At 43.0% G+C, this 25,391-nt stretch overlaps 1 protein-coding gene and 1 pseudogene across 6 annotated transcripts in view; both read right to left on the reverse strand.

Annotated features, from left to right (window-relative positions):
* The window catches only part of Rgs17 (regulator of G protein signaling 17), a 93,360-nt gene that overhangs the window by 2,632 nt on the left and 65,337 nt on the right, over positions 1-25,391 (reverse strand). For 3 of the 6 annotated variants that reach the window (XM_028890226.2, XM_028890225.2, XM_037200456.1), the window contains 4 exons: positions 24,564-24,707; positions 15,508-15,543; positions 6,206-6,295; positions 1,424-1,658 (listed from right to left, as the gene is read on the reverse strand). In XM_028890226.2, the coding sequence (XP_028746059.1) occupies positions 1,424-1,658; positions 6,206-6,295; positions 15,508-15,543; positions 24,564-24,682 (480 nt within the window). In that variant the 5' untranslated portion in view covers positions 24,683-24,707. The remainder of the gene's footprint in view (positions 1-1,423; positions 1,659-6,205; positions 6,296-15,507; positions 15,544-24,563; positions 24,708-25,391) is intronic. The other 3 variants (XM_028890227.2, XM_037200457.1, XM_037200455.1) reach the window with 2 other exon arrangements.
* LOC114707487 lies at positions 3,080-4,979 on the reverse strand (annotated as a pseudogene).

Raw genomic sequence — 25,391 nt, forward strand, 5'->3', positions numbered from 1 at the left:
CTGCAGTCTGACCTACCCAATTTATGCATACAAAAAAGTATCCATCTCTTAGCTGGACTGATTACATGTTCTCCTTTGTTGGGTATTCTCTTTTTAAACACACATTTTGTAAGTGAGCTCTTCACTTCATTTGGCTTTTTCACACCATATGAAGTCACCACCACCAACAAAGGGGGTGGGTGGGGCTGGTCATCATATTACTGTAACCCCTTGAACATTTCTCAAGAGCAAATTAACTTAAAATTTTAATTTGGTTGCTAGAACCTTATAGGTTCATTCAGAAAATGGAAAAAACAGGCTAGCACTTCTGATAAAGTATACAGGAAGGAAAAAATAATTTCTATTCTCCATTTCTGTCCAAGAGTTAGTGGTAAAGAAAGGAGAAAAGTGAGTCCTTCAGTACTGGGGGAAAAAAATCCCAGCCTAAGAGTCAACAAGGATGCCATGGGGTTTTATTTTTTTATTTTTATTTATTTTTTTTTGAGTGCCAGCCAGGGAAATGTTTTCAAACTAGTATTTATGTGAGCAGCTGGGTAAAAGCAAAGAATCCTGGGCTCTGTTTCCCGAAGTCCAGATTAAGCAGAACTTGGTGGGGGTGGGGGTGGGGTGGGGTGGGGATGGGGGGGGGGGGGGGGGTGGGGATGGGGTGGGGATGGGGTGGGGATGGCTTTGCTGTTAAAGCGCTTGCAAGCATGAGGATCAGAGCTTGCCTTCCATTCCCAGAACCCCACAGAAATGCCCTGTGGGTGGGTGGGGTCCCTTGTGAGCTTCAGAAGCAGGAGACAGAAAAATCCCCAGAGCATGCAGACTGGGGGAGGGGGAGGGACTCTAGGTTTGCTCGGAAAAAAAACCCACCTCGATGGTAATATAGAAGGGCAATTGAGAATGATTCCTAATGAATATGCAAATATATATATATATATACATATATATATGCACACCTATTGTTGCATATATATGCGTGTGTGTGCGCGCGCGCGTGCACCATTGTGAACGCGTACCATTGCGCGCCGCGCGCGCGCGCGCGCACACACACACACACACACACACACGCACACATTCCTGGGTAGGCTTCAGTGATTGATTGGCTTTTTAGACAAATGACCCACGGGGGCTCTCAGATACACGGCCTGAGCATCATGCTTTGGAAAAGCATCACCCACTTTATACAACATAGCGACTTGCTTCTGCATGGCGTTAGTTCTGGAAAGCAAGTACCTGTCACAGACTGTGAGGCCAGCGATGAATGAATGAATGATCAAAGCACACTGGGGAGACCTGGCCTTCAACGTGTCCAGGGGGACTCTAAACGGAAGCTCATTAACCTAGCCAGAGAGGTCTAGGCACCCAATGTTCTCAGAGTGGACCCTTTAGAGCCGCCCTGGTCTCAGGAAGCCCACCTCAGCATTCTCCGGCCTCTTACCTCTTTCGGCGACAGTATAGAAATGTAGTCCTCGTAAATCATTCTGGCCTTCTCTTCAACCACTTTTTTGTTCTGTTCTTTCTTCAAGTCTTCGCAGGCTAGCCAGAAGAGGAGGTTCTCTTCGCTGTATTCTGTTCGGAGGAACTCTCGGAAAAGGTTGCGTCCCGCAGGAGTCTTCATCATCTTGTCAAAATTTTGAGACCAGGACAAGACTTCCTCCGCAGTGGGGTCCTGGCTGCAGAGAGAGGGTGAAGAAGCCATTAGAAGCAGCGGCATCCGTCCACCTCCACCTGCGAATGCTAGCAGGGAAGGGAGCTGGTGGTTGGAAATTCTTAGTCACGTGCTGCCCTCTAATGGCCGCGTTTCGCTATTCCGCCCGGCTTGATCCGGCAAGCCATCCGAGGACTGACTATATCAGTCCCGAGCCTGGCTGGACAAAGGAACCCAGGGGTGCAAGATGCAGGGACGGGAGCCACAGGTTAGAACAGCAAGGAGTTATATACCACATGCTCATAGCTGTGGGACAGTCCTACGGAATTCTGCAAGTGGTGATGTTTCCGAGCAGTTGGGAACATTCTGTGAATAACTTTTCTCTCTTCCTCAGTTCCATGGTCTAACCGTAAGAAAGCTGATTTTTCATTTCCAGGATCCATTATTATAATAATAATAAATTCTTATTATTTACACAATCTCCAGTGTCGTCCGTGTGACATAAACAATTATGTCTATAATAGCTGACTGGTCCCACGGGACTAAGCTCCCTAAAGGTCCCTGACAAAGTGCCATGTTATGCCTACCTCTCAAAGAAGACGAGCTTCACGGATCATGAGCTCCCTGGGCTATGGGTTCTGTATAACTGCTTCTCTGATAATGTTCTAATTAATCTATGAAGCACAGCCAAAATTAATAAATGCTTGGGTTATAAACTATAAAAAAAAAGCTGGACATAGATCTTAATCAAATATAACAAAATAAGCTACTTTTTTAAGACCCCAAGCCACTAGATAAAAAAAAAGTATAATCGTTTAGGCATTTCTAGGGAATGAACACTCACCCACTAGGAATCCTTTAGGAATCCCAACTAAAATGATTTATGGTAAAAAAAAAAAACAACAAAAAAACGTTATCTCATAGGAGTCAGATGGTGGGCCCCTCTGTTAAGAAAAATTCAACATGAAAAACTTAAAGACTACAACAAAACCCCTTCCCCTTTCAGGTGTAAAAGTATAAGAGTCCATATTCCAACAGATAAAAAGATTTTATATTAAAAGATATATGTAATAAAAAAAAACTAACAAAAGACTTAGGATCTACAACATCCAAATTGGCTAAATGGGTCATAAAAACAAAAAAAATACATAATAAACTAGAAAAATGGCTAAGATAAAGATAAAGGACATAGCTACAACCACAAAGAAACCTACACAAGTCTAGGGACTGTACTAAGTTTAAAAAAATACAGACTGAGCCGGGCGTTGGTGGCGCACGCCTTTAATCCCAGCACTCGGGAGGCAGAGCCAGGTGGATCTCTGTGAGTTCAAGGCCAGCCTGGGCTACCAAGTGAGCTCCAGGAAAGGCGCAAAGCTACACAGAGAAACCCTGTCTCAAAAAACCAAAAAAAAAAAAAAAAAATACAGACTGCTTTTTGGGTCATAAAGTTCTTATGGGTGAAGGGATATGTCTAGCGCCGATTAATAACTGTGTACTTGCTTTTTTTTTAAAAAAATGATGTCATTAAATTATTACCAAGCTCTCGTTGTTCCTTGTATGACTTGATAGTTTTCTTTTCTATATATAAACTACTAATTTCCAAAAGTAAAATTACAACAGATTCAAACCACTTCTAAATGTGTTGTCTCTCTGTCATTCACCGAATTCTTGCCTTCCTGACTACCCAAGCCTGGTTCTCCTACGGTCGTGGTACCCCCAATGGGCCAGTCCATGACAGTTTTGTACACTTGTCACAAAATGTCCCCAAATGCTCAACGTATTCCTTAAAAAGCAGAGGACTTTTAGAAGAGCCTGAAGGATTTTTCAGGACAACTGTATACAATAAATACCACTACTTTATTGCCCAAACCACCAGGCACTGATCTATTTGCCCCCACACCAAAGAAGGAGAAGCACAAAGCTTGGAGATTTTTTTACTTTTTAATTTATTTTTTTAAGACCAGCTGTGCATTTATTTGCATAAAGCCAAAGGTCAGACTTAAAATCCAAGCTAACAGCCATGAGGCTTACAGTTTCACACTGATCAGGTCTTGAAAAGGTCTTGGTTTTCTCTGCTTACGAGGATGCTGCTCTCTTTCACACTTCACTGACATCTTCAGTTTTCACAGAATCAGTATTAAGTCCAAAAAAGTCTTTTTTTCTTTTTTTTTTTTTTTTTTTTTTTTTTTTGATGATGTACCGAACACACTGCAAAATCACATTTCTTTCATGTCAAATGTCTGGAGCCAGAAGCATTTCCAGGAGGTATGGGTAATGTGTTCTTGGTTCATATAACGGGTGGTAGTAGCTCTTTTTCCTCTTAAGGGCCATCTTCCTGAAACCAATCCTCTGGCTCTCCCACTTGGCTCCTGTGACAAATTCTACCAGCTATTTCAACATTTTGTCTTGGACTCTTAGGAGGATGGCTGTGGAGAACATGGTTTTCTGTGGGAATGTTTCCTTCAGTCTTGATAGGGATCTCTTCCGGTTCACTCTCTGACCCTGAAACACTGCCTGAGCTGCTTATCAGTGAGCACAGTGCTGGTGTCACCTCCTTAGGTACTACAGTCCTTTGTGGTTTCTCCTCCTTATCAGACTCAGAGTCACTGCATATCAAAGTACCGAGAGGGTCTGCTTAGAATTTCTGGCACGATTGCCCAGGCCAATGGCTGCTCTCTGTCTAGTCCCACCATTTTTCCATCTATGATGTTTACCAGGACTTCTGATTTTTGCCATCTGGGAACGTCTGGACAGGCCTTTACTTTGCCATACTGTGCTGTTGTCAAGACTTCCCCTCTCTTTTCCTTTTCAAGCTGTAACTTTTTCTTCCTTTCAATGTTGGCCAGAGTTGGGTAGTTTTTTGTTTTCCTTTCTTCCCTCCATCTTGCAGTCTCTTTTGGAGTGTCTAGCTTGATCTTCCTCATACCAGGAGCATGCATATTTTCCCAACGGAACTGGACAATCTTCTCGTGTGCACTAAAGGAGCAATCTACTTCAGGGCATTTTGTATGTTCACACATGTGTATGTCATATTTTTCTTGAATTTTAAAGCCACGATCACAGGTATCACAGAAAAAGTGGGAAATTGGTTCCTTTCTTTTCCTCTTTGTTTTCTGTTTTGGGGCAAACTGAAGTCATTGAGTTTTGCATCGTGTGTTCGTGGAAAATAAGACTGTGTGACCAAAGAGTAGTAGGATGTGTGCACCCAGTTGTTCTGCAGTGGGGCAGTTTCGCTCTGAGTCCCCAGTGCGGAAGTCAGCTCGGGGGCTAAAGGCCACCGGCGGGAGTGGGCTCTGCCATACCACCTAGCAGTGGAGAGCCCATCGTGCCACTGTGGCGCTATCATTAAATGTCCTTTTTTAAAAAAAAAAATTTAATTTTTTTATTTTTAAGATGATCCAGAATCTTGCCTTTTAACTCAAAATATATTTGGTTAGGAGGGGTGTTATTTTATTTTATTTATTTTCACTAGGTATCTTAGATAGACTTGCAGCTGGCCCATAATATCTGAAGCTCTTCATTCATTTACAGTATTAAATTTGGGGCTGGGGAGATGATTCAATGGGTAAAGTGCTTTCTATGCATGAGAACCTGAGTTTGAATCCCCAGGGCTCATGTAAAAGCCAGGGAAGGTGACGTGCTCCATACCCCTAGTGCTTGGGGTAAGGGGTGGAGATAGCCAAATGCCAGGGGCTCACAAGGAAGTCAATTTAGCAAAAATTTGAACTCCAGGGTCAGTGAGAGACCCTGCTTTAAAAAAGGTGTTGAGTGGGTGGGGTGGAGTCACTTGTTGCTCACCTCTAATATCCACACATACACACGTGGGGGAGCACACCCACACACATGTGCATATACACATCCACATAACATGGACATACACATGCAATACTATCAATAAAAAAAATTAAATGTACAGCTGCTTAACATCACAGTGAAACTCATATTAAAACTTGTATAAAGAGCAAAAAAAAATGATGCTTTATAATTATGTGAACCATCAACTTATAATCAGGTTTTCTCCTCTAAAATTGCATTTCAATTTCTCATTTTGGAAAGACTTGCCTAAAGGCTGTTCTAGTGGCTATAAAACCAGGAGCTGGCTAGGTGGCTGGTTTTTACTGGTTGATTTTGGTAATCCTGTGTGTGTGTATGTGTGAGTTCGTGTGCATGTGTGGGTGTGCATGTGTCTTTGTGTTGCATGTGCATGTGTAGGTGTGCATGTGTGGGTGTGCATGTGTCTTTGTGTGCATGCACAGGTGTGTGTATGTGGTATTTAGATTCTTATACAATGAAGATAAATTTTAAAATATTTCCAGCTAAGAGAAGTAAAAGCCAGTAACTTGTGCAATAATCTTTACTGAACTATCAGAGAAAGATAAACTGGGACAATGCTTGGCCTTGTAACACGGTTAAAGAAAAACCTGGTCAAAGCTATTTGCAGTCATAAGATCTTCCAGGTCGAGTTATCACTCACTTCATAGAACCACAAGAGATGCCGCTTTGGCTTGGGGTGCACACAAGTGCACACACACTTACACCCAGAAGAGACCCCAGCCCGGCCGCCACACTCACCACTCCTCTAGGACCTGGATGCTCTCCATTTTTGTGGTGTGTGTGGATCTCCCCGCACCGTCTCCTCTCTCCTCGTTCCTGACGGTGAGGCTGCAAAATGTAACACACTCTGTCAAGGGAATTGCGAAAAGCCAAAGGAAAGTATCACTCCTAAGGAGAAACAGATCACAGGAGATTTGACTCCAGCCACATGGGATTATTTAAAATGCAGAAAGAGGAGTGACACTTTTATAGGATGGTGGTGAGTGAGAGTTGGTAAGTCTGTACCAACTTAAAAAAAATCATAAAATCAATCAGAATCCTCACATGGGTATCATTATCTATTCTGACTTCATTATTACGTAACTTAAATTACTTAAATTCTTTTACATAATTTGTACCTTTATAACCTCAACATTGAACATGCTTTCATAGTTGACATATTGTTGTGTTACCTTTAAGAGTGGAGAGTCATTTTGAGTTTTGCTTAGTTCTGTTGAGTTTTTCTCATTTATTTTCTCCCTATTAGTAGCTAAAAAGGTAGAACACACCAGAAGCCAATACAGACTTAGATATCTTTGTAGCATCCTTCCCGTCAAGCCATAATTTTGTCAGCATTACCATCATTTCTCCAGTCCTTAAAGTTTGAACAACTGGATTGGGTTCTATGTCAGTCAGTCTCCGGGAGACAGTTTCAAGGATGTGGAGCAGGAGCCCACTGGGTGAATGTGATGGTTATGTTTCCACTGTCATCTTGGCAGGGTCCAGAACCAGCTGGGAGATGGGACTCTGGCCATACCTATGGGGGAAATACTTTGACTATGTTCACTGATATGGGAAGACTAATTTTAATCGTGGGTGGGGCCATTCTTCAGCTAGAGGCCCTGGCCCTTCTAAACACATTTGCATTCACCCCCTCTCTTTCCTTACTATGGGTGTGACTAGGCAGTTGGCTCAAGCTCCTGCCAACTTGACCTCCCCACCATAATGGACCGCACGTTGAACTGTGGGCTGAAATAAGCCCTCTTTCCCCTAAGCTGCCTTTGTCTGTGTATTCTATCACGGCAACAGGAATGACGCCGAGGCAGTAGAAGGCTCTGAGTCACTGTGACATAGAGTGAGATCCTGGGAATTAGGAAAGCCCCATGTGTTGTGTTAGAACAGTAAGAATTGCTAGATTAAGGTAAACTGCAGCTTAACGGTGCCTTGGGGTAGAGACCAGGGTCAAGGGGAAAACCAGAGATAGTGGGGGTGACCAGTAGATATTAAGGGAAGGTGGAATGCTTCCAGGACTTAGCTGGTTAAAGCGCCTGCCCAGTGAGAGAGGAGGTGGGAGGATGACTCAGTGGTCCTTCCTCAGTAGAAACTCAAGCTCCTGAGTTAATAAACTGATATTGCTATCTAGAAGATGACGGACTTCATGAGACCCCATCAGAAGCAAATGAAGGTCCTATAACATCTCCTTCATTGGTTCATTCATTCGTGTACTACCAGAGGCAATGGAAATTCTTTTAGTGACACCATTCTCTTTGCATTAATGTTACTATTATCCCCATTGTACAGGTGAGGAAAGTAGAGGTCAGAGTGGTCTGGTAAGTTGATCACAAACAGAGTGCTAGCTGTGTGGTAGGGCTAGAATTTGAACACTATAACCTGCATTTTTACTGAGTGCCTACTATATACACCAGGCCTTCTGTTAGGCATCACCATCATAAACCACTAAATAGAGCTGTGGTAGAAAGGAAGGCCTTGGAGTTGAGGAGGTATCCACGAGTGTTCTTCTCAGCCTAAAATGTCTGGCTAGAGACTTTGAGACATGAGAGATGGTGTCTCATGAATACATGCTTGACTCTCGGGTTGTGGGAGGGGAAGATGGAGAGAATGTAGTGCAGAGAAGAATCTAAAGAATTCAGGTTCTGCAGGATGGTAGTGGCAACTGTCTTTAATCCCAGCACTCAGGAGGCAGAGGCAGGCAGATCTCTGTGAGTTTGAGGCCAACCTGGTCTACAGAGCAAGTTCCAGGACAGTCAGGGCTACACAGAGAAACCCTGTCTCAAAAACAAACAAACAGAATTTAGGTTCCTACCAGTAAGGCCAAGCTACCTTTGAGTCTGACTAGGAGGATCCTTTAATTAAAAACACCATAAACCTTAAAGAAAAAAATAAAATTTAATAATGAAGCAAAGGACATTTTCCTGTCTTGGGGGTGGTGGCAAGCTTGCTGGTATGAGGGCACAGGAGAATGTAAACCTCGGAGAAAAGTGGAGAAAAGTGGTATGGTCCAAAGAGTCCAGAAAGCTGGCTGCTTCCAAGAGGCACCAGTGCTGGCCACACTGCCAGGACTAGAGCGGCATAGGTTTCAGTGCAGTGCAGCCAGGGGAGAGGGACTGAGAAAAAGCTGCGGTGCCCAATTCAGTCTGCGAGTGTCGGCCCTGTGGATGTGCCTGGTGTCTGAGGCAGTCTAGCAAACGGCAGCCTTCGATACCTGCCATCCATTTAGGTATGGCATGTGTCATTCATGAGAGTCGTGGGCTACTCTTTGAGTGAAGGTGTTTCTCTGGAATTTGAGTGGGTGTCTGGGTGAGATACACTGCCGACATTATTCTGTCAAATTTTCCCCACATATATCAAGTATACACTTTTTGTGGCTTTTACAAAAGCTCTTATTGAGGTAGGGAGTCACTCATTTCCACACAGTGTCCCAGAGAATGTACCACACAAAACCCAGGTCACCGCTCACTTTCTGCAGCATGTCATAGAAATTTCTTTCCTCTGCGCCTCTGCTGTAGAGCGACCAATCTGGAGTCAATGTGCATGAATCATACGCTTCCGAGCATAATCCTGGCTCTTGTGTCTATTCCTGCGATGTTTACAAACATCTCAAATGCTAGCATATTAGAGCCATCAGCATAAAATATTGGATTGTGTTTACATCTTTCATTTCTACAGATGGTAAAATATGGACACACATTTGGACTAAATCTAGTTATGACAGAAATTCAGTAAATGCTTAACTGTTCACCATGGGTACCATTCTTAATTTCATACTGGGCACAGAATTAGCCTTCAATAAAAAAAATTGAACTTAAGCAGTGGTAGCCTAGGAAAATAGGACAAGAATCCCCTGGAGACAGCTGGCTGGGTGAACTAGTCAAATGGGTGAGTTCTGGGCTTGATTGAGAGACCCTGACTCAAAGAATAAGTTGGAAAGTAGATTTCTGACATTAATCTTGGGCTTCCATAAGTCTGTGCATGTGTGTGTTGTCTCATGCAAACAGAGAGAGAGAGAGAGAGAGAGAGAGAGAGAGAGAGAGAGAGAGAGAGAGAGAGAGAGAGAGAGAGGAAGCAGCATTAAAAACATCATGTAGAGATTGAGATGGAGAAAATGAGGAAGAAATTGTTGCTGGTCTGCCTGCCTGTCCTGATACTGACACATCTCTCAATTTCACTTTGTTGTGCTCTAAAGATTCTTGGGCTTGGCCTGCTTTTAAAGGTAACAATATGGTTCATATTTACTCAAACTTCTCAGTGTTCCATGTCTTTGAAAAGGTTAAAAAGGAAGACCCCAAACATAATAGTTTTGAGTTCCCCAAAAGATGTGTGTGTTGTCAGTTTGACAGACTCTAGAATCAGTGGGAGGTGGGGCCCTGGGCATGCCTATGGAGGGTTATATTGATTATATTAGTGTAGGGAGACCCAACTTGATGGTAAGTGGGACTCTTCTAGAATCTTCTAGGGGATTCTAGACTATATAAGATGGGGGAAGTGGGTTGAACATTAAGACACATTCATTGCTATTTCTAGACTGTGGATATGACATGATCAGTCACTTGAAGCTTCTGATATGTTGATTTCCCTGCCACGAAGGACTGTAAGCCAGAATCAACTGTTCTCTCCTTAAGCATGTGGGTTTTTTTTTTCTTCCTTCTTCACTTTCAGGTAGGTAACATTTTAAATGAACATTCCTATCTTCCAATCTAAGACACAAAGAGAGTGAGACACACCCATAGTGAGCACTGTGGGAATATTCATCAAAGCCTACACACTTTAGGGAGGTGAAACAACAACAACCCAGGCTATAGCTACCAAAGCAAGCATGAAGACTTCATAGAGACTCTCAGGTCTGGTGCCCTGGAGAAGGGAGGAAATACATCTAGCACATTTCAGAGACTAAGAAGAGTGGGCTCTGTCTACGGATGGTGGACTGTTTGGAAGCAGCAGTATGGATAGTGGGGGGTGGGGGTGAGGGACACCTGAAGCGGTGGCTTTCTTCACTGTTATCAGAAACAGCACACACCCTGTTTTTGGAAAGTGGTCGACTGTTGTAAGAAAGCAATCAGTTCTTAGAAACAATGCTTGAAGAAAGTGGCGAATAGCAGGAAACCTTCGCGGTAGCCATGGTGATGCCGAGATAGCAGATGATCACACGTATTTATGCAAAATGCATGTGAGGAATCAGTAAAGTGCACACATAAAGACGATACTCTCCTCAGGTAATAGTGACTAGATTAAACCAACACCATTTCATTTGCAAGGATACACCTGCTCAGCCGACTCCCACACTGCCCCCAACTGCAGCAGGCTGGGGTGGATACCCTCTGACTTCTGGCCTCAGGCAAGCTTTGCTGGGCAGTATGTCCTATGTCCACTGTCTCTTCTTATAAAAGCTGTCCAGGATGATTTACCTTTTTTAATTATTCACAAAATGAGCTGATCTTAAAGAAAAGCTATGGGGCTGGGGGGCGGAGCACAGGGGGGAATGCATATCAGCCTGCTAAGTGCCCTTCTCCACAACATAGGGCACGCAAAACACACACACACACACACACACACACACACACACACACACACACACCAGACACAAATAACACTACAGTCTCTACACAAACCCTGCTCCCACCCCAGGACACACACCACACTGAACAAACAAGTCATGAACACACCAAAGTCAGACAGCAGCCAAGGATGCCTTCCACTTAGGTAGAGAATAAATTAGTTTTAAACCTAGGATGTAGGCATTTCCATGCCCACGTTTTTGTAATATAACTTGGTTTTGAGTAGCATGTTGAGAACAAAGAGTTTGAAATTTGTGTCTGGAACTGTCATGGAACACAAATGTATAATTTTAGCATGTTTAATGAAATGTTAAAGAAAACAAAACTGCTGGGCTTGTGGATGTAGCCCAGTCTGGCACGGCTGCCTAACTGACATGCATGAAGGCCTGTGTTCAATTCCCAGCACCACACAAAACCAGGCATGGTGGTGCATGCTTGTAGGCCCAACACTAGGGAGCTGGAGGCTGGAGAATCAGAGGTTGAAGGTTAACACTGGCTATATAAGAAGTTTGTTCAAGGCCAGCCTGCACCGTGTAGACCCAGTCTCAAGAGGATCAACCAATCACACCCCACCACATCACAAAGACTTTCACATTTTACAATCATATATCATATAATGAAATAAGAACTCATTCAGCTTTTATTGTTCAGATTTAAATACCTAGAGTAAGATAATATGCTATTAAAGTTTCTTCCACTAGATGGCTGTGTTACCTTTAGAAATACAATGTTCAGTCAGAAGAAAGGCAGAAAATCTGAGTGTAGTTACTCTTTTTTGGAAAAATATTTTCTTTCACGTAAAACATCTTGATGATTCTGTCATTCCAAGGAGTTTGATAATAGTTGTTCCATTTTCTATGGATGTATTAATCAAGATGGAAGAGAAGGGTGGGGTGGATTTTCACCTTGAGGTGTGTGTGAACGTGGGGTTATAGCCCCCTTTCAGTTTTCAGAATGAATACTCCCTAGCCCAAACACACTTTGTTTGGAATACTTTAGTCTTAAAAGATGCTGGCATTGCTGCTGTGGATATCGATATATGTAAATAAACACTGATTGGCCAATAGCAGACAGAAAGTATAGGCAGGACTTACAGAGAGGAGAATTGAGGAAGGAAAGGGGAGACTGCATGGAGCCGCCGCCAGGACAAGGAAGATGTAAAGTACCGGTAAGCTACAAGCCACGTGGCAAAGTAAAGATTAATAGAAATGGGCTAAATATAAGAGTAAGAACTAGACAATGATAGGCCTGAGCTAATGGCCAAGCAGTTTAAATAATGTAAGAATCTGTGTGTTTATTTTATAAGTGGGCTCTGGGACTGGCGGGACTTGGTGGCAGGAGCTGGAGAGAAATTCTCCAGCTACAAACGGTGCCCAACGGCTCAAGTTTCCACCTTAAACCTGAGAATATTTAGCAACCAATTCTAAACAGAGCCAAAACCAGGTTCCTGCTTCATGTCTCATACGGGCAGCTAGATGCCTCAAAACGCGGGTTTAAACACTGGCGGGTTCCTGGCGTGTGTCTTTGACCAGCAGTATGGCGGTAATGAGGTGTCTGCCAGCAGCACATTACGCTGTGTGGTAGGTTTAGTCTTTACTAGTATAAAAAAAAAAAAAAAGAGGTTTCTGGGCTACACGCAATTACTTTTTGACAGGCATAGTGGCATATGCTTTTAATTCTAGCACTTGGGAGGCAGAGGCAGGTGAATCTCTATGAGTTCAAGGCCAGGATCATCTACAAAACTACATAGTGAAATCATATCTTGAAAAACATAAAAAATAACAAACAAAAATACTTACTTTGTTTTAATACATGAAAAACATTTATTTTCAGCCTGACTCAATTTCTCTTTGTTCTTGATGTCTCTCCAATATATACACATGCTTTTATAGATAGGTTTAAAAAATATCATTTTTATCTATATAAAATTTTATTTCAAACCCTAAAACTGGCATTTTAGGTTCATTGACAAGCATATTAACTTGGGAATCTCCAACCTCTTTCAACAAGAAACTACACACTCAAAATCTAGATCTATTGTGTAAGCTGATATTCAATTAGAGGATCAAAGTTTTTTATTTGGCATGAAGAGCAAATCTCTATTTCTCCTTAAAATGAAGAGAATTACAGGGCCAAATATATAGATGATAATATAAGCTACAAGCCAGCCGTTGGGCTTGTCTTCTAGTCTCAGAGAGGTTGGAAAACCATTGTAGGCTTCTCTTTCAACCATGGTCATTTTCTTTGCAACGTATGCATAAGTTAGTGGATGCTTTGGTGGAAACACAAGTCCCTTGGATTGAGAAGGCCAAATCAGCTCCCATTTAGTGAGCAGTCACCATCTTGGAAACGGTGTGTGAGTAATCATCCTACTCTAAATGTATTCGGTAGACTGGAGCTCAGGCATGTGATTCCATTAGTGTCCTTGTTGTTAGCTTCATCGAGGGCAAAGGTTACAATGCTAACACATGTAAGAAATGTGTCTGATAGTTGGCAGGGGCACTTATTAACTTCCCACTCATACCTTGACTGGGATTTCCCAGTTACTGTGCATAAGATTTTCTGTAGAATGGACATGGGGGACATCTTTGGGGTCACGTATGATAGATAGTAACAGTGTTAAGCTGCAGGGGAACTTAAGTGCAGTAGATGGAATTTCTGCGGCTCTGAGGGTCTTCTGTGGTGGTATTCTAATTGTACTGAAATGTGAGTTTGATTGTATGTTAATAAATAAAGTTGTCCGGGGGTCAGAGCTATTAGAGCCATAGCAAGAGTGTGGCGGTGGTGGCACACGCCTTTAATCCCAGCACTTGGTAGAAGAGCTAGGTAGATCTTTGTGTGTTCAGGATACAGCCAGCATTGGAGACATATGCCTTTAAGACCTGGGGGGCTGTACATACAGACAGTGACGAGGCAGTCATGTGTTTGGGTTTACAACCAATGAGAAGGCAGAACAAAAGACTATGAAAAGACAGACACACAGGAAGTAGCTCTCTTTCGGGAAGCTAGGACCACCGCAGGAGGAAGGGTGAGATTTTAGCTCTGAGCTCTGACCTCTCGGCTTTCTCTTTTACATTGGTTCTGTGTTTCTTATTTAATAAGACGATAAGACGGTTGATTACATCTACAGTCTTCTGCCTGGGTGGTGCACCCTTCAAGAAGAGTCCAGTTAATATATATATATGTATATATATATATATATATGTGTGTGTGTGTGTGTGTGTGTGTGTGTGTGTGTGTGTGTATGTATGCACACGCATATACACGCAGGTTCACACACATGCAAACGTGTGTGTGCACACACAGATTAGTTTATGTTCTTAGTCACATCTTACTAAGGGAGAACTAAGAGGGATTAAGAGACTTGCCAAGGGCTTCACGTTTACATGTGACAAAAGGGACCTACCAGATCCGTCCAAGTCTTCCCTGTATCTCATGTTGTGCCCTGAAAGTCAGTTTTATTCAAGGGAAAAGTATCTTGAGAATTTTTGTGTTATCCTTAAAATGTGACAGGGCAGCTGTTATACAGGATGAGACACATGGGGCTACCATTGTACTGTCACTTAGTGATATATGTGATAGTTAATATTGAGTATGAATTTCACACCATCTAGAATTACCTAGAAGACAATCCTCTGTGAATGCCTGTGAGGGAGCATGGAGATTAGGTCAAGCTCTGGTCATGCTTGTGAGAGAGTCTCTTGACTAGGTTGACTGACAAGGGAAGAGCCATCCTAAGGCAAGCAGCACCATTCCCTAGGCTCGGATCCTCAGTGAATAAAAGGAGAAAGGCACTGGAGCACCAGCATTACTCTCCCTTCGCTTTCCACTGCAATGGGACCAGCTACCTCAAGCCCCTCTTGCTGGGACTTCCCTGCAACAATGGAGCATACGTTGAACTATGAGCCCAAATAAAAAATTTCATCCTAAGTTGCTTTTTTCAGGGTATTTTTTAATTACAGCAACTGTATTAGTTTCCTTTTTCCGTGGCTGTAGTAAAATGTCCCTACCAAAGCAACCTAAGGCAGGGAGGAGCTCTGTCTACCCTTGTGGGGAAGTCAAGGCAGAAGGAACTTGAAACACCTAATCACAGGACATCCACAGTCAAGTGTGGAGAGCAAGGAATTAATGCACGAAAGTGTTTTAGCTAGCTTTCTTCTTTTTATTCAGTCCAGAACCCCACGTCCAGGAAAATGTGCCACCCACAGTGGGCTGTCCTTGCACCAATTAATGTAATTCAAGTAATCCCTTACATGCTCCCAAGTGATTCTAGACTGTGCCGAATTGATGATGGAAACTGTCACAACAATAGAAACAGGACTAAGCCAGTATGGGTGTCATGGAATTTATCACAGAACCATTTCAGCAGGATAATTATAATATAAACCTTATTTTCACCAAAATTCAATGTTTTATCTAACAAGGAAGGAGACAAAATACTTGAATGATGCCTTAAAATATTAGGCAGATTGCAAAGGTCAACCATACCTCAAGCATGAAGAAAGCAGGCTAGGTAGGTAGGCCCTGAAGAAAGAATGAAGAATTTTAGTGAAGACTGAATTTCCAGTTGTCTTCATCATGGAGTCATTTACTTGAGTAAGAAATGGAAAATCCAATTTCCCTCACACTGACCTTTGACCTCCAAAGGGCCGCAAAGTCTCTGAACATTTAAAGAGGGTTCACCTTCCTCCTCTGTCAGCAGATTTTCTCTCTCCAACTCCTCCTTGTGCATCTTAGGGAGAAAATTGGTTTTCACGAAGTTCACCAATAGCTTGTTAACCGGCCAGATCATAAAAGGCTGTGCGGTCCTTATGGGATAGGACTTCCCTGGGTTACCCACAGCTTTCCTCCTGCCTTTGTGAAACACCACTCTCTTAGTTTTAGTAACACCTGCCTTGGTGTGTTCTTTTTGAGACCTCTTAGGTGATCTTCTCTTAGGGCCATGTGAACAGCTCCTTCATTCTTTCTCTGCTCTCTCATGGTAGGTCTGCCCTGAGCTTTCAGCCTGTGACCTACTGCTCAGCACACTGCTCAGTCACGGCTCTCCTCTCCTGGATGCGGAATCCTGATGGTTTCCAGACTGTCACCATTAATGCCGACTTTACCCCACAGGTTTCCAATTCATACCACAACTAACACATGGGTACCCAGAGAGATCATGGAAGGCATCATCTTGTCTTTGGACCAAACAACTTCCTCCTCTTTCATCTGACAGATTCATCTTTCAAAAAAATTTCATTGCGTACTTATTCATCTCGTGTGTGTATCTCTGTCGTTTGTTCTTCTCTCCTACCACCTGGGGATTGAACTCAGGGCCTCGGGCTTGGTGGCAGGTGTCCTTTACCCACTAAGCCGTCTCATCAGCCTATTGGTCTAGGATTCTTGGCTTCTTTACTCAAGGGCCACACTTGAGGCTGTCCTCAGAGGGGACTACCTTTCCATGTCCCATCTACTTTCCTCTTCCCCCTGCCTTCAATGGCCCTCCTCTTCATCCTGCTCTCCCTGGTACCCAGCACTGGTCCTCTAAGGAGCTTCCCAAAGGCTACACATGCCTCAGGGCAAGGTGGTGATGGAGAAGGGCATCTGAAGCCTCTGATGCTATACCATCTGACCTCTCTCCAGCTCCTCTCATGGCACTGCCTGCTGCCCATACCTCTCTCTCTGCCTGTCCCCACCTCAGGGTACCCATGTCACATAAATCACTATTGCCATCCCCAAGGAGTTTGCTAGGCTGATTTCTTTGTTCTACACTGAACTAGCTAAGTATATAGCGGGTGTCTTAGCTCCCAAGGTGGCTCTCCCCTTACCCGAGCTGACTCAAATCAACCACCTCTCATCCGATCATACTGCATCATCATGCCCCCTTTATTCTCCTGAATATGCTCTGCATGATACTTTATTATTTTATTTCTTTCCTTTCTGTTGGAAATCTAAATTGCACAATATGAAACTTAGAATGTATTCATCCTTACAAAGATTCATTAACCTTTACTTTATGTATGTGATTGCTTTGTCTACATATTTGTAACTACACTGAAGGTATGCCTGGTGCCCGCAGAAGCCAGAAGAGAGTGCCAGATCCCCTGGGACTGGAGTTAGGGATGGTGGTGAGCTGCCATGTGGGTGCTGGGTGCTGAAGCAGGATCCTCAGCAAGAGCAACAAGTGTTCTCAAATGACGGAGCCGCCTCTTCAGCCACAGAAAAATATTTTTTTTTTAAAGTAAATGAAATTTCAAAAAAAGGGCAGGGAGAATATATCTGTGATGGACACAGGTCAGCATAGTTTTCATTCTGACAGCTTCACCGTAGACAGGGGCCTGTCAAATCTGTTTTATATGTGACCCAAAGCAACTATTATAATACCAAACTCTTTAAAAGGATAACCTGGAAATCAAACCAAGTACTGGTGCCTGGATTGCCTAATGACTTTGTTCTTTGTCACCATGGAGACAGGAAGAACATGGTGGACAAATTCAGATGCCAACCATGAATACTTGAGCAATTGTAACCTTTCGATTTAATGAATGAATGGTCTATAGACGTTCCAGAGTCCTAATGCCCACTCTGGCTGGTGTCTGTGGTCTGTGAAAGCTATGACCCTCTGGTAGCTAGTTTCTTGGTTGGGTAAACTGCACATAGCTGATAGGAGCTATTCAGGAAAATCCCCCATGTCATTGTGGGATGGCGTATCAAGCCTAGACCTCTGTGCAAGCTATGTTCATGATGATCCTGTTGCAAGGGCTTTGGAAACTGTGTGCAGAGCAAATCATTTCACAGGAATAGGTTATGCTCCATGCGAGATGAATCAGCTCTCTGAGGGCGACAGGTACACAGGAGACACTTATTCACCATTGTCTCTAATGAGATGATTCAGCTTGCATATTGGGAGTCTCTGTATTTTCAGGGAGTAATTTCTTCACCATGGTACAGACTTGGATTCTTGTTTTCCTTTTCAAAAAATATCCTTTGGCTTTGAAAGCATGCATCTTAGTATTTCCATTGGCAGGGAGCTCAAGGGTGACAGCATCGGAGGATAAAATAGGACATTCTTTTTGCACTGTTTTGAATTACAGAGGCTGTGGTACTTGTTAAAAATGGAGGGCGGGACAACCAAAAGCATGTTTATGAAGGTCTCAGCATTTACTTAGTGAGCTCTATCCCACGGTCTAGGAATTCTGGGAACTAATACTTCTAAAAGAGAGACAGTTTTAGTTTCAAAGGACTAGTTAGTTAATTTACTAAATTTATTCTGTGACCAATCTTTCCTGTAAAGCATCTAGTGTCACTGGCCAAATCTGATGAGCCATACCCCAAGTAGCATTCGAGATTGTGAGTTAGACTGGGGAAGTTGTATTTATCAGTGGTTCATATCAAACCTGGTAATGAAAAGTTTGTAAGTACCATATTAATGGGGACTAGTCAATGCACTGCATATTAAGAGGCCTGGTATCTAATCCCACCTTTATAGCAGGTAGACTTGCTAACCTATGAAACTAAAACATATATTGTCATCATCATTTTCTTTAGTGAAGATAGTTTTGTTTCTTATTTTGACCTATAGTTTCAGGGGACATTAATTCATCATAGCAGGGAAGCATCTTCTGTGGAGATGGGACCTTATAGTGGCTGTTCCCTTCATAAGTACAGGCAGGAAGAAGAGAGAGAGAGAGAGAGAGAGAGAGAGAGAGAGAGAGAGAGAGAGAGAGAGAGAGAGAGAGAGAGAGAGTTGAATCATGTGTGCAATAGCCCTCAAAGGTCCACACCAAATAGCCCATGTCTGCCAGCTATCTTTACCAAAAGGTAATGCTTTTAAAAAGAGCTTAAAGTGTTAAAACAAGGTTATGCAGCCTCCCCAAACAGCACCATCAGCTAGTGACCCAATGTTCAAATACACGAGACTATGGGGAGCATTTTATCTGCAAATCCCAATACTATGTCTAATTCATAAAATAGCCAGAGAAGAATGATTTTAGGAGAAACTGGGAACAAGAGCTCAGGAGGGCTTCAGTCAGGAATTCTCCGGGTCCTTTGTTCCCCATGGCCATGACCTGACTGTGCTGGCCAGTTTTATGTCAACTTGACACAAGCTAGAGTCATTTAGAACGAGGAAACCTTGAATGAGAAAATGCCCCCATCAGACTGGCCTGTTGGCAAACCTGTAGAGCATTTTTCATGATTGATAATTGACATGGGAGGGCCCAGAGCACTGTGGGAGGTGTCACTTCAGGGATGGTGGTCTTGGGTACCGTAAGAAATCAGGCTAAGCAAGCCACGAGGAGCAAGCCAGTAAGCAGCACCCCTCCATGGTTTCTGCTTCAGTTCCTGCCTCCAGGTTCCTCCCTTTCTTGAGTCCCTGCTCTTATTTCCCTCAGGGATGGGCTTTTACCTAGATGTATAAGATGAAATACAGTTTCCTCCCCAAGTTGGTTTTGGTCATAGTGTTTTATCACAGTAACAGAAACACTACTAAGACACTGACCATCACTCATTATCAAACAGAGGTCATGTCACCATGGGGGAATGGTAGGTAGATCATAGCTCTTGAGTTCTAATCTTTACTATTTCTTGCTTGGTGAACACCACTAAAAGCAGGCAGGCATTGAAGAGGCAATTAGCACCCAGTGATATTGGGGAAAAGGAGACTGGATTATTTTAATGCAGCCTCTGCTATCATGAGAGGTTACACAGACCATTTGGACCTTAGCGCTAAGTTCAAAAACACATTGGACAGGTTCACCCTCTGACCTTCTCTGTGCCCTTTGTGTTTGTGAATACATAAGTTTCTAGTCTCCAGCACACTTGCACATGGGTTCAAGTATTGTAGCAGCTCCTAAACTTCATACTGTACTGACAGCAGGTGGTGAGAAGCAGCAGGGTGTTTCAGTTATTCCTCAGTAAAAAGAATCAGCCAGAAGGCTACTAGCTAAAGAGGCAAGTTAGGGTGGACCTTGAACCTTCAGATGCGTGAATGGTGCTCTCAAAGTTCCCTTTTCTTTCCTGCAGAAAAGGCTCAGCATACATGTGGATTTTGTTCACTGTACTTGGGGCATTCATGGCTCGTGTGTAAGACAGTGAAAAGTTATAAACCTCATTTTCTTCACATTTCTTCTTGAAATGGAGGACACGAGGGAACAAGAGAAAGAGACTGTGTTAGGGAAGGAAGGGGCTCTTGCCCAAGGCCACAGTTCCTAGCAGTCATCACGAAGTACGCCACACTCTAGACTTGGAGGAGACCGTAGGGATACCCAGTGGGAATGTCCCCTGCACCCCTTTCTACAGTGAAACGCTGATAATTTCATAAGGAGGAGGAAATTATTCCGTGAGTGACGGCTGTCAGTGAAGTGTGGATGAGAAATGCAGATCTGAAAGAAAGGCCCCATGGTTTAAAAAGCCCGTAATGTGAAGCTATAGTGAAGCATTTACGTTTATCCCTAGACATAGAAATTTATTTTTTCAGCTCTTTACTTCCTTAAAAGGAAGTGAAGCCAGTCACCCAACAGCAGTCCCCCATCCAAGGGGACAGCTGCTTCATGTTTTGATTCCTAACGCTTTTTGGGCTCTAAATTACATTTTTTTTCATTGTGCTGTTTGTTCTGCTCCTTTGACCTAGCCTGGAAAATTTAAAGAACATTTTTTTCTTTTTTTAAAAAGTATTTCTCACTCAAAAAAAAAAAAAAAAAAAAAAACTTACAATTTTCTCTTTTAAATTCAAAGCACAAAAATAATGAAATTCTAAAAACTTAATGTGTAAAGGATATTTTCATCTGAAATCATGTAAACAATACTATAATTAAAATCCATAGTGCAAGGCAATTGGATTTTTGTGCTTCCTGAAAACTCAAACTGCTTATATCTGGGTGAATGAATAGGAGAAGGTGGGGGGGAGTGGAGGGGAGTGAGAAAAGGGAAGGCGAGGGAATGAATATACTCAAGGTACATGGTACACTTAACATGAACACCTTCATGGAATCTTTCACTATGTACAATGAATAAAAACAAAATTTCATATGAGAAGAGAAGCTAGCTATCATGTTTGTGCCTTGTTAAATGTAGACTATAATTTTAAGTTAGTTAGGCAATCATGATCCACTGCTGATAGCAGTTCTGACAACTAGGCTCTGGTTTCAGACTAGTTAACAGAACACCCAGGCAAGAAAGGCATCATGCCTTTCGGGGGTGTCTAAAATATTGTTACTCAAAGGGTGTTGAAGGCTGACGCAGCTTCGAAAGGCTACTTTGTTCATGATCTTTAGTCTGTGTTTTGGGACAGTCTGATGCTTACAAACGAGTTGGGGTGTTTGATGATTCAATGCATATAGTCACAAAGATGTCTAGGAGGCAACAGAATCAAAACTCCCGGAGTATAGTTGCATACTACATAAAAATGTTGCCATCAGTGACAGATCATAAGTAACAGTGGTTCTTGATTATAATGGAGCTTAAAATTCCCTCTCTTAGTGACAGCTTCACCACTGTTGTGTTGTGGGGCAATACATGACTCACTTGTTTGCGATGATGCTGGTGTAGGCAGTCACCTATCCTGCAGGTCACATGAGCACACAGCACATGTAGCTATGTGCAGTATACACTCGCTAATGAATAACTATGTTGTTACCTGTTTTTGTGTTTATTGTACTTTTTGTTGGTAGAGCGCACTAATACATATAATGTCACAGGACTGGGGAGGTGACTCAGGAGTTAAGAGCACTGGCTATTCTTTGGCAGATCCATGTTCAGTTCCCAGCACCCACATGGTGTGGCTCACACTGGTCTATAACTTTAGTCCAAGGGGATCTGATGCCCTCTTCTGGCTTCTGTAGGCACTGCATGCATGCGGTACACAGACACACACACACAGACAAAACACCCATATAGAAGAATAAAATAAAATAAAAATAATATCACTCATAAAAAATAGTCCAAGGAACCTACACCAAGAGCATCCATCTCCTGCCTCCTGAGTCCTCAAGGAGCCACATGGAGTGATTGGCCTGCATGATCTAGGTTTGCTTAGGTCCAACCTATGATGCTGTCAAAAGGATGAAATGGCCCTACTTATGGTTTTCAGAATATATCCCTGTTGTTAAAATGGCAAATGTCTGTATTTATTAGTCATCTAACAGCATACAACCCAACTTTAAGAGTATGGTAGAGTGTTTTAATTCTGAAAATGATGAAGAACTGGGGGCTGGAGAGGTGACTTGGTGGTGAAGAGCACTGGCCGCTCTTCCAGGTGAGCTGGGTTCGACTCCCAGCACCCACAGGGAGTGGGCAGCTCAGGACCATCTGTAACTCCAGTCCTTGGAGATTGGACGCCCTTTTCTGGTCTTTCTGGCTACCAGTGGGGCACGTGGCACATAGACGTACATGCAGGCAAAATACCCAGAAACATAAAAACAAATAAAAAATTGAAAACTAAATTTTACCAGGCAAATTAAACAATAACTTATCTCAGGAACACATCAAAGGGCAAATGAGAAACTGGAGTCCATCTTTAATGCCACGTAACCGGATTCCGGTGTTTATACCGAAGTTAGGATAAAATAGTTTTATTTTCTAGGCTAGTTTCTGTGCTGCACCTACACGCTGCTTCTAAACTTTTGTTGTCGTCGTGTGTATATGTGACATGTGTGCGCATGCTCGTGTGTGTGTGTGTGTGTGTGTGTGCAGGCATGAGTGTGCTGCGGCAGGTGTGTGGAGCCAGGTGACAACCCTCCGGGGTTGCCGCTCTGCTTTCAGTGTGTTGGTCCCAGGGATCAAACTGGGGTCACCAGGCTCACATGGCAAGTCCTCTTGCCTGCTGAACCATCTCATGCTGTTTTGTTAATTTTGCACTACACTCTTTGAGTGGATTCTATTATCCCAGTAGGCCATTTTCCACTGCCCGGGGAGCTAAATCATATTAAATGCTCGCTCTGTGTCATAGGCTCCTCTTAGCACACCGCATGTAGCATCTCATTTAATTTTATAGCCTTATGAGATATGGGTTCACATTAGTTATTTGACAGATGAGGCTTGTGAGGACCAGAAAGATGAACTAGTTTATTATTGGTTACACAGTTGCTAACAAATAAGAACACAATTTGATCCCTGGCAGTCTGCCTAAGGAACTCCCATACTGTCTCACTAGGTCCTTTCATGGGTTAAGAATTGTGCTCAATATTCTCTGTAGGGGTGATGAGAAAAAAAAAAACAACAGAAAACCTCTTAACTATGACAGAGATAGCAACCCCATCTAGAACTCTCCTTCCTTCATCTGAAATTGAATGCAAATTAATCATGTATGACTTTCCCTAACAGAGAATCATCATTTAGAAAGCAAATTTTATACTTATAAAAAGAACCAGTCTGAGCCTCCCTGAGCCTTCCTGATGACTACAATACCCGAGGCTTCCTGGGCCTGCACTTTTCGTGATCAGCTGCAGCTTTTTCATCGTCAAGGGAGACCATCAACTCACTGTGAGGACACGCTTCCATCCTCTGCCTTGGCCACAGTGAAGCTGGATCATATAAAAAGAGCAACCTCAATGGACACTGGAAAACCATGGAGGCCATGCAGAAGATGACTTGACCACTTGGGCCTTTTGTTAGGTTTTGAAACAGGCCAGGGAGACCTAGTAGCCATGGCTACACTAGTAGTTCTACTTATAAAACTGGGTCTTGAAAGAACCCCCAAGCTTAGGGTTCAACGGTAAGTTCCAGTAAATCTAGTCTTCTCTTGAGCTATCTAATCCATGTAACTCTCACAGATTTTGAATTGACTGATTTTCACATTTAGTACACTTTGGGAATCTGGACCTGGAAAGAGACCTGAAGCATGGACTTCTAGCACAAGACCGAAACCCTGGAGACCAGCTTGTCTTTCTTTTTATGGTTTGAGGGGGGAAGAAAAGAATAAACAGCTATCCTGCAGCATGTCAGTGGTTAAACTGCAACAAAAACAATACTCTGTGGCTCTAATTTCAGAGATTTTAGTGGACTGACTTGATCTTCCTTCCAAGCACAGTGTCTGATCTTTCAGAATTGTGGTCCCAAGTCCTTCCCTCTTCACTCCATGGCTTTGCTGGCAAGAGGGCTGTGGCTAAGGCCACCACTCTGACTCACAGTGCTCTGATTATACCACCAGATGCAACCAACCCCTGTGAGGAAACATGTAATAAAAAACAAAACAGAACACTACACTTAACACCGAGTGCAATAGTATTGGACACTCCCTTAATATTCCTGGCTCTTGAACCATCCTGTCACTGCTGCTTGTAGATCGGTAACCTCACAATTATGACCTTATTATTTTTATCCATATCCATAAGAAGCATACATGGAAGAAGCCATGACATTAAAGAAATTTCCCATTCTTTACCAACATTTTAAATGTCAGTACTGAGGGAGCTAATTTTGCTTATAGGATGTGCATCTTACATCACATGATGGTCTTCAGAGATTTCTACCTACACCGTGGGCAAGGAGAACAGGTTGGCAGGTTTCTGTGAGACAAAGCTTTGGTACATATGCTTCCACTAGTATAGGGTCTAGTATGGACCTACCAGGAGCAGCTACAGCAGCAGCACCAGCAGAAGCAGCAGGTGTTGTTGGGCCTCTGGTTTCCGGGTGCTGGAGACACAGCCTGGGTTCCTTCATTTTGGGACTGCTGCCGTTTTCTCATTTCAGCTGCTTCAGAACCCAGCTGGCTGAAGGGAGACAGAAGACAAAAGGTGTGAAAGACTGCCAAAAAAGGCAAGCGAAGGGAAACAAGATTAGACACAGTGAATCAGAAATGGAAAACCCAGAACATTGGAATGCCCTCTTCTTCAAACACCCCCCAGGAGCCAAAGAGATAGCTCAGTGCTTAGGACCACCAGTTGCTCTTGCAGAGGGGACCCAGAGATCAGTTCCCAGTACCCACAAGGGGACTTGCAAACAGCTTGTATCTCCAGTTCCAGGAGATCTGATGCCCTCTTCTGGACCCTGCAGGCACTGCACACATATGGAGCACATATTCACATGCAGCCAGAATATGCATGCACATAAAATAAATAAATCCAAAACAATATTTAAAAAAAAAAACTCCAGAAGAATTAAGTTATAGTGTCAAGGAAGAGATAGAGAATTCAGTGAAGACAAAAACGAAAGATGGAAGCATAAGAGAATGGACATAAGCAGAGGGGAAACACAGAGGTCCCAGCACACACGCAACAATATTTTTAGCCTGAAGAAAGAATTAACAGATTGTCAGTGGAGTGGTATTTTAAGGGGAGTTGGCTGGGAACTTTTCAGAAGAAAACAAAACAAAAACTCACAGTGAAAGAGCACACCACATGCTGAGCAGGATGAATAAAGTAAAAATAAACCCACACTTACACATATAGTAAAAC

This window comes from Peromyscus leucopus, chromosome 8a, assembly GCF_004664715.2.
Source record: "Peromyscus leucopus breed LL Stock chromosome 8a, UCI_PerLeu_2.1, whole genome shotgun sequence".
NCBI lineage: Eukaryota > Metazoa > Chordata > Mammalia > Rodentia > Cricetidae > Peromyscus > Peromyscus leucopus.